We start from the raw sequence: 12,164 nt of genomic DNA on the forward strand, positions 1-12,164 counted from the left end.
ACTTGATTAATGAAACTAAATCTAAACATGCAGGTGACTCACAGGTATTAGATATAAATATAAAATCGACCTCTTTGTATTTTGAAAGCGACGCCTGTGTGTTATGGTGTAAGTGATTGTCCGCTAGAGGGCGAGCACAGACAGAAACACCGGATGTGAGCCGCCATATAACACCGAGAAGAAGACGAGGACCCTCCAGCGCAGTGGCGCCTGCTCTGCAAGTTAACGTCATTGTTTACAAAGTATGCTGTAGGACGTAAGTGTTAAACATCACATAACATATATTAAATTATATTTTTGCAGTAACACAAATATTAGAATCACACCAGACGGGCGTCTTTCACTTCGTTTTCTTTGGAATTGAACACGCGACTTTCTTTCCATGCTAGCTGCTCGCTCCAGAATCACAGTCACGTTTTTTTCTGTATTTTAGCGATAAACTTCATCCGCTGACTGGACTTGTGTGTGTGGATTTGATGTGAACAGGTAACGTGGGCTACGCTGCCTATTCCCGAGCACCATGGCCACACAGAGAGTGCTCCCTCAGAGCAAAGAGAGTCTGCTGCAGAACTACAACAAGAGGCTGAAGGATGACATCAGGTCCATCCTTGACAACTTCACAGAAATCGTCAAGACAGCAAAGGTACATTTATACACCTTCATCTCCTTTCTGCTCTCTGTTTTTTGTACCGCTTTGTCTCCCTCTGCTCCTCTCTATGGGTTGCGTGTTTATTATTTTTGATGAAGGATATATTAGTGTCAGGATCTCTCACTTCCTGCCATGTCCAGTCTCTTCACATTTTGTCTCTTTGCTCTAAATATTTGAGTATGTATTATTTTCTGTTCACTGTTTTCTTTCTCCAGATAGAGGACGAGACACAGGTGTCCCGAGCAACCCAAGCAGAGCAGGACCATTATGAGATGCACGTCAGAGCAGCCAACATTGTGAGTATAAGCTCAGTTTTCAGAATAAACAACGTGCACACGTTTTAATTGTACGTGTTGTGTAGGTAGGAACCCTGTTAGGATTTGTTTTAGGTTGGAGGGGGAGCGGTGAGAGACGGGCACAAGAAGAGCCAGTTACTTTTGCTACAGGAGCAGCTTTAATCATTTTAATTACAGAGCTTCAAATATATTTTATCATACCAGTACTTTTTATTTATACATTTGAAAACCAAATTTCTTGAATCTGTTCATCATTGAAACAATGATTACTTTGTTTCATCACCCTCATCTTTTGTTCAAAGGGGCTCCGAGAGTCAACAGAAAATCAGCATGATATTTTTTGAGGAATGTCTTCAGTCCAGAAACAAGAAACACAAAACACAATTCTTTTCTAAACCTATTCCCCTGGTCTGTGTTGTCGTCTCAGGTGCGAGCCGGTGAGTCCCTGATGAAGCTGGTGTCGGATCTGAAGCAGTTCCTGATTCTGAACGACTTCCCGTCGGTGAATGACGCCATCAGCCTCCAGAACCAGCAGCTCCGCTCGCTGCAGGACGAGTGCGACAAGAAGCTCACCTCGCTCCGTGACGAGATCGCCATCGACCTGTTTGAGCTAGAGGAAGAATATTACTCCTCCAGGTACAAGTAGGCTCGTACATGCCACCATCCCACTGCCCTTCTGTTGTCCCATGCCCAGCACCATGTACTGTCTCTCCTTTATCATTTACTGCTGAGCCCGAGGAAGGGTTTATCTCTGCCGACATCTAAATGTGACACCTTCTGGTAACATTCATCAACACAAAGCTTTGCTGTGCATTGTTGTGATGGAGCTCATCACACAAAGTGACTATTCATTGATATTGATTAGCAAGTGCCTTGAATCTCCTCTGCTCTATGATTTGCCCAGTTAGTGGTCATTATGGAAAAAACATCAGCATTAAAAGGGGTATACAACTGAAGATCAGCAGTGTCAGTGTATGCAGCTCTTGGGCTCTGGCAGTTCATGTGTATTTTGGGGCATTTGGTGCAGTTTACTGATGCAGTATGAAAGCCAGAAGCCATTTCTGATCACAAAGATCAATTTTGTCATACAGAACAGAAAGCCTCAGACCCTCAGGTTTGGCAAATGTTGTCCGGCAAATAGGAAAGATGTGTGGTTTCGTGGAATGTTATAATAAGTTCCTAGTTCAGTGTTTGACATTCAAGTAATGACCAGAGTGCGTCAAAGTAACTTGTTTTTAAGACCTGGATGAGCTTTTAGATGGTTGTTAAAAAATATCTGGGTATGACGACAAAAATCTTTGTAGTGAAAGTGAACCCCCTTTTAGAACAAGTGCTCATGAAAGAACTTAAACTATATCAGAAAATAGATTTTTATAATACTTTTGTAGATTATTTATATATAATATTTAAATAATAAACAAAACGGCGGTGACCTATATGGTAGATTTTAATGATGACTGTGGATGGATGTTTTATATAGACTGTAAAATTAGTCACGACTGTTTATTTATTCCTAAAGCCACTTAGAGTTTGTCAAAAAGAGATTTTCTGTAAAAGCCATTAGGTATTTTTAATTGATCCGTCCTTAAGACCACCAAGTTCTCAAGCTGTAACCATGCACACCATCACACATGGTGTGGTTGTACATGTGTACCAGTTTGTGCCAGCTGTTCCAGTAGACCCAGAATGATTTAAAAAATAAAATAGAGACAAAACACTGCAGTAGTTTGTCTTGTTTTCTGTTTGTTTTGAGAACATATTTAAGTCTGTCTCTTAGTCCTGTTTGGAGCATGCTTGGTGTGGGCCTTCCTTCCTCACTGCACTCGCTCTGCTTTTTCCTCCATCAGCAACTAACTGCACCTTTTTGCTGGACTTAAAATCAACAGTTGATTAAATCACCTCTTAATGCAGCGTCTAGTTATTGCACACGCGTTGACCCAGTTTCCAGTGCTTCTGCATAACCTCCATGCTTCTATCGTATGTGTGCCTCTCTGTGTGTGAATGTGCTTATTCTGACCTGCTGCTGACGCTCTTGTCTGCTCCTCTCTTTCTGTGCTGCGCTGATTCTTTGCCTCCTACTGGTTTCCGCTCCACAAAGCTACAGTCAGTGGGACAGCACTGATCTGCCGCTATGCGAGGCCTACCGTAGACGAGACAGTTGGGCCTCCCCGGGCAGCAGCTGCAGCTCCACCCAGGGTGACCGAGAGGACGTGGAGGGACCTCCTTCGCAGGAGACAAACCCCCAACACCACCTCAACGGACACGGGACGTCCTCAATAGAGAAACCATGAGGAAAAAAGTGGACACTGATTTTGGTCTGAAGTGGTTTGGCTCATTTAGGTTTCATCGCAGTGTTAACTAGTGTCTGATTAGGTTTTCCATTGTAATGTGTTTTGGACTCAAATGAGAATTTCTTTTGCTTAGAAAAGATTCAAATAAAGACACTGCACTAAACAGAAGGTACCATAAAAGCTTATTAGAATCAGAAGAATGACGGCCTCTGAAACATTTCAGATGTCCGTTTAACTTTTTCAGAATACATTTCAAAATGTATACACTATATATTACTGAAGTGAACAAATGCAGACAACTTTATAACTGTTCAGTGTACCTTTTGCAGCATTTAAATACTGTACATTTTTATATTATGTTGGAGCTGGTATTGAGTGTATTTCAGTTATTTAGAATGTTTTTGTAATGTTTTATTTCTTTTTTTTACTCCAAGTACTGGTCGCATTAAAGAACAAATTTAAAAACTTGTGGTTTTACGTTTTTAATCAAAACATGTTGAAAGTCCTATTCACGAAATTCTACAACTACAAATCTAACAAAGTGAACTAATAAAGCCACATCTCTGATGTAAGATCCTGGTCTAATCTGACTGATTGCTTGGTCATCAGGCGATCCTGAACCACACGATAACTTGAATGTTGTGGACATCCCAAAGCAAATGTACTGTATACAGATTACCGCAGGGAGCTATTTACAATGTTTACAAAGGACTGTCTTTGGAATCCAGTGCACTAATCTAAAGGAGTCAGTCTCTATAAAGACGGGCATCATGTTGAACCATTCTTCCTGAAAAAAAAAAAAATCCAGCTTCTCAATATCGTCGGTTCATCTTCTTGAACTTCTCGTAATGGTAGTCGTCTGTGGCCTTTTCGTTGTTTGGACGTTTGCGGTAGTTGGGTGGTGACGTAGCTGGACAGTAAAGAGATATAAGAGCAGTGAGCAGCTATGACATTATATAAACAAAGTTCCACAACTTGTGCAGGGTGCAACAGGTTAGATTGAACACATTTTAAGACCATTATGGCCACAATTACAGATCTATTTCACATCCATATTGGCAACAGAAATCCTAGACTGCTGTCTCTTTGTTTCTTTTGTTGTTACTACAAGTGAATCACATCGGACCCTAACTTTAATGCCGCTCCGCATGAATGCAGACAAACACTGGGTTATGGCAGGGACTTTTTTTAGTGGTTTTTATGGCATTTTTGGTTGTTGTTTTTTCAGGCTTCCCAAGTGACTCTAATGCCTTGGTACCCAAAGTTCCTAATTTGACCTTTTTCTTGCAGTAGGTGCAGCGTTATTTTCAACCGGCTTAAACTGAAGTGCTGGGGTGCCGCATAGCTCAGTCGGTAGCGCGCGCAACCCATGTGCCGAGGCTCTGCAGCGGACCCGGGTTCGACTCCCGGCCCGGGTCCCTTTGCTGCGTGTCACTCCCCGTCTCTTTCCCTGTTTCCTGTCCAACTCTTCAAGCTGTTCTATCAAATAAAGCCAGAAAAGGCCAAAAAAAATACTTTAAAAAAAAAAAAAAAACTGAAGTGCTGTTCTCGTTTTGTAGCGCTTTTACAGTGTAATTGAAAACAACAATTCATAAGCAAGACTGAACTTTGTAAGAGTATCATTAAATTTAAAAGGCCTGAATTTGGGATTAACAGAAACCCTGAAATAAAGTCACTGATGCCACACTGTTTATAGGAACAAGCAAAATGTTATATTCTCCTCCGTTTTAGTGTTCTTGGACTCATAACAGTATTCTGCAGTCTAGTGGTGTTGAACTAATAAATGATAAAACAACTAATAATTTGGTCCTACAGGGTCTTACCTTCTGGACCTGGTTTCTCAGTGTCTCCCACACGCAGCGGCCTCGCTTTGGGCTCTTCTCTGTGTCTGTGGTGCCTCTGTGGTGCATTCACATCCTCATGATAGACTGAAAAGAAGACATTTACAAATTAAACCAACCTTTCACGTGTCGTTGCCTATCAGTATTTAACCTCATCCTTAAATGGTCGACAGTACTCACAGCGGTTGTGTTGGACATAATTGACAGCGATGTTGGTGGGTACAAATGATGTGCCATTGTCTTTTTTCTTGTTCCTCTGTTCTGCCAGAAGTTTGGCTTTTGCCTCCTCTGTGAAAATGATGTTCTTTATCTTGGCACTGGGGAAGAAGTTACAGACACACGTGATGAGTAACAGAGTTGCATCTTTTCTGTCAGCTGGTCACTGTGCTAGATACTAAAAATAAATAAATCTACAGGATCACTTTGAGAATCTTCTTTACATACTCAATGCCAAGATCGACTTCAGGGATCCCACTCAGCATCTGATTGGACAACATCTCCTCCGTCTTTTTGGCTGAATTGACTCGGATGTTCTCGGGCAGCTCATACAGGTGGTCCTCTGCATTCTTCTGCTTAACCTTCTGCTCCTCTGCCTCAACCAAACCCTTCTTCTTTTTCAGCTCTGTCTCAATATATTTCATCCTGTGAGAAAAGATTAATAAGAAAGGTTTTTAAACAGTACTTTTCAAAGAACAGTGAGGGAGAAACCATGATTGTATTAGGAATTGCATCTTCGGTTTTATTTAGACTATTGCAGGAAATTCACTTTGTAAAAAATGACCAGTGTGAACCAACCATGTTGGCCCTCCACATTAGATAAAGCATGAAGGAATATTGCTGGTGCTCCAGTTGAGGTTCAGGATTCAGATGAGACAGTTCATTCTGAATGCCAAAGAGAGAGAGAGGGGGTGTGTGTGAAAAAGGTACATACATGTCTGCATCTTCGTCTCTTCGGTTAGTTTCAGCAGAAAAAGACGTGCCCAGGTTGAGGTCTGTCTCCTCTTCTGTCCTGGATGAGGAAAAGGAAATTTTAGGTCAGATTAGCTTCATCTGTGACTGCACACATTTTATATAACATTTGAATATCACTGCAGTCATTAAGGCAGTCACAAATTCACTTACATGTCCCTGTTTCTGTCTTTGACTTTCTTCATGTCCACAACTCCTCCAGTCTTCATTTTAAAAGGGTCATTCTGTGAGAGAGGTTTATTTTAATAACCTAACATTCGACAAATAGCCATTTTCTGGTTAATCCATATAATGTTTAATAAGTAACTTACATCAATTTCAGCCTCTGGTGGCAGTTTTTCTCCAACCAACAGTGCGGTCACACTAAACAAAACGGAAATTTGAATATCTTTTTTTTTTTTTCGTCATGTAATTTATCACATTTTTGAAACGTCTTCATTATTTGAGAAACAGCATCACGTTACCTGACTCCAGTCTGCCGTTTCCTCAAACTCTGAAGCTCTTTAGCTTCCTCTACTTTCAACCTAAACGGACAACAAATACACATAATTTAAACGACATTAGCTCAAAATATAATAGAGTCCAAATACATGAAGTCCATTGATAAATACTGCAGGTACTCAGTGTTTTTAACTTTGACGGAGCAGATGGCTACCTAGGCTAACAGCGTTAACGTTACTCTAACGTTAGCAGCTGGCTAGCATTTTTGTTCATGTTGAGGAGTTTAAATTTAGTGCTTTACCTGACTTCTCGAGTTGTCTCATCCTCCTCCTCCTCATCCGACGACTCCTTTCTCCTTCTAAAGTTTTTGCCACTCGGCATTTTCACGGCAGCTTAATGTTATATCGGAGTTTTCGTAGAATTGCGTTTACTGATAGCGGATGGCTGGGAGTTGGCGGAAAGTTTTACCAAACGTACAATAATATTGCGTCACTTCCTCAAATAGCTCCGCTCCCTTCCGTTTCTTTAGATAATCACAACAAACATGGCGACTTACATACAGGTCGGCAGGTTGTTGGGTATTTCAGCAAGACTTTCGCGTCCGTAAGTTTACCTGTTTGTCACTTGTGACAATTAAATGTACTCCTATTTTGCATTTGTAATACCTGTATGCGTGCAGAGACCGCTTAAATACCCGAGTACAGGTGACGTTAAACATTAGCGGCTAGCTAGCTAAGTTGCAGAGTGACGCAGACTGATTATTACTTTCCAGAGCAGCGTGATGCGATGAACAGTCAGTTATGGAAGCTTGCTGGACGCTGTTGATCAAAACTTACTCGTTAATGTCCTGTTAAAATAATTTCTTCTATAATTAAAATAAATTAAGTACACAAATAATTTCCTACGAGTCTAAACTCTGTAGGAATAGTTATCTAACATTACTGCCTTGAGCACATCTGGACATTATAATGTTTCATCAGAAATATTTTTTGTCTGGTAAATAAAGGCTAGCCCTGCTACATTTTTAATCATGCGGATCAAGTCTTTGCTCTCCTCTGTAACTTTGATCTTATATTTGGAGTCGGGTGGTTACAAAAAAATAAACCTTATTGCGAGTCACAATTCCATCTCCATTTAGGGGTAAAAGTGACTTTTAGTTATTTTGATCTTATGTTTGAATGATTCAACTTTAAGATGATATGTCGTGTCCAGGAAACACATTTTAGGGCATTTTCAGAACTTTGTGAAGGATATGTTTAATGATTGCTTTTATTTTCATTAATTAGTTTTGGTTTTGACCAGAAATTGACCAACTAGAAGCTGCCAGAGTCAGGTATACTTACAATGACCTACAATGGCCAGTAACACCTAAGATACACACAGGTGGTCTCTATTCAACTAATGATGCCACTTTTCACAACTGCACCAGTAATCCTGTCACAGTAAAGGTGGTAAACAGTTTTCCAAATTTTCTGAAAATAGCTGGTTACATTTTGACATTTAAGGGTTTGTCAGTAGATGTGTTAGCAAATATAAATGAATACATTATTTGTCTATATGTGAACATTCTTTTAATTAGCCAATGCCCATATGATGTGAGTTGTACATTGTCCTGCCATGGACAAGACAAATTATGCCTCCTGGTGTTTGCAGGGCGTGTCTTCTTATTGCCCCATGCAACAATATTACTTGTGTGACAAAGGAATATTGTGTTGTGCACGAATATGCTTTAAGTAGATTACATTTACTCAACTGGCTCATTATTTCAAGCATTCACAAGTAGGAGGGACGAAAAAATTCAAGCTTGCATGGAAATTGAATATTAGGATTTTAAGATGCATACATTTGTCAATGAAGTGTGATTATTTGCTGTTACTATCAGTGGTGGAGAGTAATATTGTACTCTCAGTTACTTAGTTAATTTGCAGATTCAGATTAATTATATAACATAAAGTCAACAAATAGATGTATTTAGCAGATGTATTTTACAGGTTAATATTAAACTTAAAGTAATTCCTGGGGGTAAAGTCACAAGATATCTAGCTATATATCGGGCTGTTCGAATTAGCCCCATGCAGCTGGAGCAATATTAAAGTGATGTGCACATTAATGCATTAATAATTCATCAGTAATACCCGCACCACTGGTATAATAACCTTCAGAATCTCTCTTATGTGTTTGCAGTCTTGTTGGCAGTGGATATCAGAGTGCTGGATTTCACTGGCCTTCACATAACACAGGAGTCTCTAACAGATGGCCACAAAACCCCCATTGGGTTGTCCCTGGTGTGTATACCTGCAGCATGGTTGTGGCTCTATGACTTAGAGAAAAACGATGTTAAATTCTTCCTCTTTGTGTTTTGTCTCTTTCCAGGAAGGACCATGTTTGTGCAGACGCAGGACACACCAAATCCAAACAGCCTAAAGTTTCTGCCAGGTCGTACAGTTCTTGAATCGGGAACAATGAACTTTGACAGCCCTCGTGACGCACACTGCTCACCCTTAGTCAGGTATATGACTGCTTGAATACAAGTTTAAAGAATGAAGAGAAATAAATCACTTTCATAGCCAGTATTTTGATATGGTGTAGTAGTTTACTCCTAAAAAGAATACAGCTATACACTTCTATCTGGCAATTTCCCTGTGAAGTTTTATTCAACTGCCGTACCCGTGGCTTGTGAACCAAAGCAATAAATGTACCATGTAAAAAGTTTTAATTCTTGTTGAGCACAGGAATAGCAGTAGAAAGAGTGTTTTCTCAGGTTGTCCTTGAGTCTGCAGCCAGTGTTCTTAAAGCAGAGAAAGTACAGTGTGTCCTCCACTGCTTGATTAGATTCTGTTACTGTGGATGCTTTTCTGACCTTTTGAACTTTCAGTCTTTCAGTGTTATAGATCCTTTAACCCTGTATGTGTTGTAAAAAAAGTAGATCAAAAGCGTGACATAAATGTTACACACATATGTGCACAGGCACAGTACAATTGTGTTTCTTTTTAAAGCATTATATCTGTTATTGGTTTGATTTATATAGCCAGTTAGTATATGTTTTAAAACATTTCTAAATGTTTTAAATGTCAAACTTATTTTGTGTGTCCAAAAACATAACAAAACAGAGCTCAATGTTCTTTTTTGTTTCTTCAGACAGCTGTTCAGGATTGATGGAGTCAAGGGTGTGCTCCTGGGCCCAGACTTTATCACCATATCAAAGGTACAACTTGGTCCATATTATGTATACTTCATAGTGTGGCATGTTGTGCTGTCATTGCTCGGAATAACTTGCTTCCGTCCTCTCCCTCATGTAGGCTGATGCAAATATGGAATGGAAAGTAATTAAGCCTGATGTATTCGCTACTATTATGGACTTTTTTACCTCTGGACTTCCTGTTGTAAATGAGGACAGCCAACCTAGTGTGGATACAGGTAAACATTTCATTTAGCTATGCAGTGCATAACACAGAAACTGGTAGGGCAAGCTGTTTGCGAATGCCAAGGAATCTCCACTTGTCTTTTCAGCTCCATCAGATGATGATGATGAAGTGGTTGCGATGATCAAAGAACTGCTGGATACTCGAATAAGGTAGCTGCACCCTGATATCAGCACCTGTCTCTTGTACGTGGCTTTCTGTTCTTTTTCCAACGTGTATTATTCTTCTCCCCCAGGCCAACAGTGCAGGAGGATGGAGGTGACGTTCTGTATCGGGGTTTTGAAGACGGCATTGTTAAACTGAAGCTGCAGGGCTCGTGCACCAGTTGTCCGAGTTCCATTGTTACTTTGAAGAGTGGAATCCAAAACATGCTGCAGTTTTACGTCCCTGAAGTTGAATCAGTGGAGCAGGTTTGTGTCTCCTGTGTTGCACACATGCTACTTATTTTAGTTAGATTAATACTTGCTTCTTCTTTCTGACTTCCTCTTTGGTATTTTTAATTCTGACATGTTTTTTGTTTTTTTTTGTTTTTTCACTTTAAAGTCTTGGACAGTAATTTATGTATGAATAATAACTACATACCTTGACAGTACAGAGTCATCACAATAAGTAACTGTATATTACAGTGCAAAACATTTTTTGTTGTTTGATAACAGGCTTAAGTACTTTTATAGTGCTGAATAAATTACAAGGCTGCAGTAATTTGTTATAAATCTCTTAGAGTGGCCAAGGCTTTGAAAGCAGGTGTTTTATTTTTATTTTGTATCGTGTAAGTACTGTGTTTTTATGTTCCTTTTTATGACCGGATAACTGTTTGTATCAGTGCATGCCTCGTGATTTTACATAATAGCCAGCTATATAGGCACACATAAAGTTGCATTTTAAAAAATAAATGTTGGAAAATATCTGTGCTACTTGACAATGACTAAACTTGCTCTATTTTCCCTCAGGTGAAGGATGAGGAAGAGGAGGAGGCAGCTCAAGCGTAATCCACAAAAAAACCAGCCACATTGTCACATTCCTCCCTCCTATGGCTTTAGTCACAAAAGCTGATGTATAGCTTAGCAGTGTGAGAGGACTCAACATCATCATCATTGCATAATTATTCATCCAGATGTTATTATTGACTTTGTTTAGCTTTTTCTGTTTTATGACAGTATTTTAAAAATTGGAACAGAAGAGCCCAGTCATAGAAACTGTGGACTACAGAGCTGAATTAAATGGTATTTATTTATTTCATATTATTACACCTTTTCTGAATCATAGACTTGTCAACACTGCCATTAGGGTTAAACTACATAGACTGTATGTACATAAATAAAGGTTATTGAAATATTTTATGACTGCTGTGCCTCCAAACCCATCAGTGTATTGTTACGTACAGTGAATAATTTATGTGTTTAAGAATGTTGTGGTTTTTTACAACCCTCCTTCAGTGCAAACAAGATTACAGTTGCTAGATATGACTATGTAGAAGGGCTGTAACTAAGATAGTATACTCTAATTTGAAAAGGTGCTTATAGTCTATGATAACCAGTGTTGTGAAAAGTAATTCTTGACTTAAAGGTATAGTGTGAATACAACTGGTAAAAGTGAAAGTCCCCTGTACAAGTCGTACTTGAGTCTTGAGGTATCTGATATTAAATTAAGCTAAGTATCAAAAGCAATTGTCTGCTGATAAACGTACTAAAGTATTAAGAGCTTCAGTAAAAGTAAGTTATACATATATACATATATGTATGTATATACTGTTAAAGTCAGCATTTCTATGATTAAAGTAATCAGTGTTTTTTAATCTTGATTGCAATAAAATAAATGATTTTCAAAATGCGCCACTTTTGCCCTGATGCGGCATGCAGTTTGCAAATGAAAGAGTAACTAAAGTTATGAAATGTATGTAGTGGACTAAAAGTACATTTTGGAACTATGAAGTAGCAGAAAATGAAAATACTAATACCTCAAAATTGTAGTTAAGTTAATGTACCGTGTTACATTCCATCACTGATGATAACACACACAAGTTTTTATAGGATTTTTGTCCTTGACCAGTTTTATATTTGATCAAAACCATTTGTGTGGAGTACCTGCTAGCAATTCTTTTACAAACTGTACTATACTAGTTTAGAGTGGTTAAAAAATTAAAAATAAATAAAACAGTTTAAAAGTCATGTAATAGATAATTACATATTTACAGCATTTACTGGTTTGTGGGAGAGGTACGATTTGGGTGCTAAAGTGCTTAAAACCCAAGACCG

At 39.1% G+C, this 12,164-nt stretch overlaps 3 protein-coding genes across 4 annotated transcripts; 2 read left to right on the forward strand and 1 right to left on the reverse strand.

Annotated features, from left to right (window-relative positions):
* Positions 1-120: 120 nt before the first annotated feature.
* On the forward strand, positions 121-3,701 carry med22 (mediator complex subunit 22). 2 transcript variants are annotated; one of them, XM_037098306.1, is made up of 5 exons: positions 121-256; positions 487-643; positions 865-945; positions 1,373-1,581; positions 3,044-3,701. In XM_037098306.1, exons 2-5 carry the CDS (start codon positions 521-523, stop codon positions 3,234-3,236), a joined length of 606 nt encoding a protein of 201 aa, XP_036954201.1. In that variant the 5' UTR covers positions 121-256; positions 487-520; the 3' UTR covers positions 3,237-3,701. The 2 variants fall into 2 exon arrangements, with proteins under 2 accessions (XP_036954201.1, XP_036954202.1); XM_037098307.1 differs by lacking the exon at positions 3,044-3,701 and having other exon boundaries at positions 1,373-2,667.
* A 1-nt stretch (position 3,702) lies between these two features.
* On the reverse strand, positions 3,703-6,976 carry c5h9orf78 (chromosome 5 C9orf78 homolog). Its single transcript, XM_037098304.1, has 9 exons — positions 6,789-6,976; positions 6,511-6,570; positions 6,358-6,409; positions 6,200-6,270; positions 6,009-6,086; positions 5,522-5,719; positions 5,258-5,394; positions 5,060-5,164; positions 3,703-4,146 (listed from the first exon to the last, which is right to left on the reverse strand). The coding sequence occupies exons 1-9, from the start codon at positions 6,866-6,868 to the stop codon at positions 4,049-4,051; spliced, it is 879 nt and encodes a 292-aa protein (XP_036954199.1). The 5' UTR covers positions 6,869-6,976; the 3' UTR covers positions 3,703-4,048.
* On the forward strand, positions 6,945-11,249 carry nfu1 (NFU1 iron-sulfur cluster scaffold homolog (S. cerevisiae)). The gene is made up of 8 exons (XM_037098305.1): positions 6,945-7,090; positions 8,672-8,772; positions 8,861-8,996; positions 9,626-9,692; positions 9,787-9,904; positions 9,998-10,061; positions 10,145-10,319; positions 10,860-11,249. Exons 1-8 carry the CDS (start codon positions 7,032-7,034, stop codon positions 10,896-10,898), a joined length of 759 nt encoding a protein of 252 aa, XP_036954200.1. The 5' UTR covers positions 6,945-7,031; the 3' UTR covers positions 10,899-11,249.
* The last annotated feature ends 915 nt before the right edge of the window (positions 11,250-12,164 follow it).

The sequence above is a fragment of the Acanthopagrus latus genome, chromosome 5 (assembly GCF_904848185.1).
Source record: "Acanthopagrus latus isolate v.2019 chromosome 5, fAcaLat1.1, whole genome shotgun sequence".
In the NCBI taxonomy this organism is placed as follows: Eukaryota; Metazoa; Chordata; class Actinopteri; order Spariformes; family Sparidae; genus Acanthopagrus; species Acanthopagrus latus.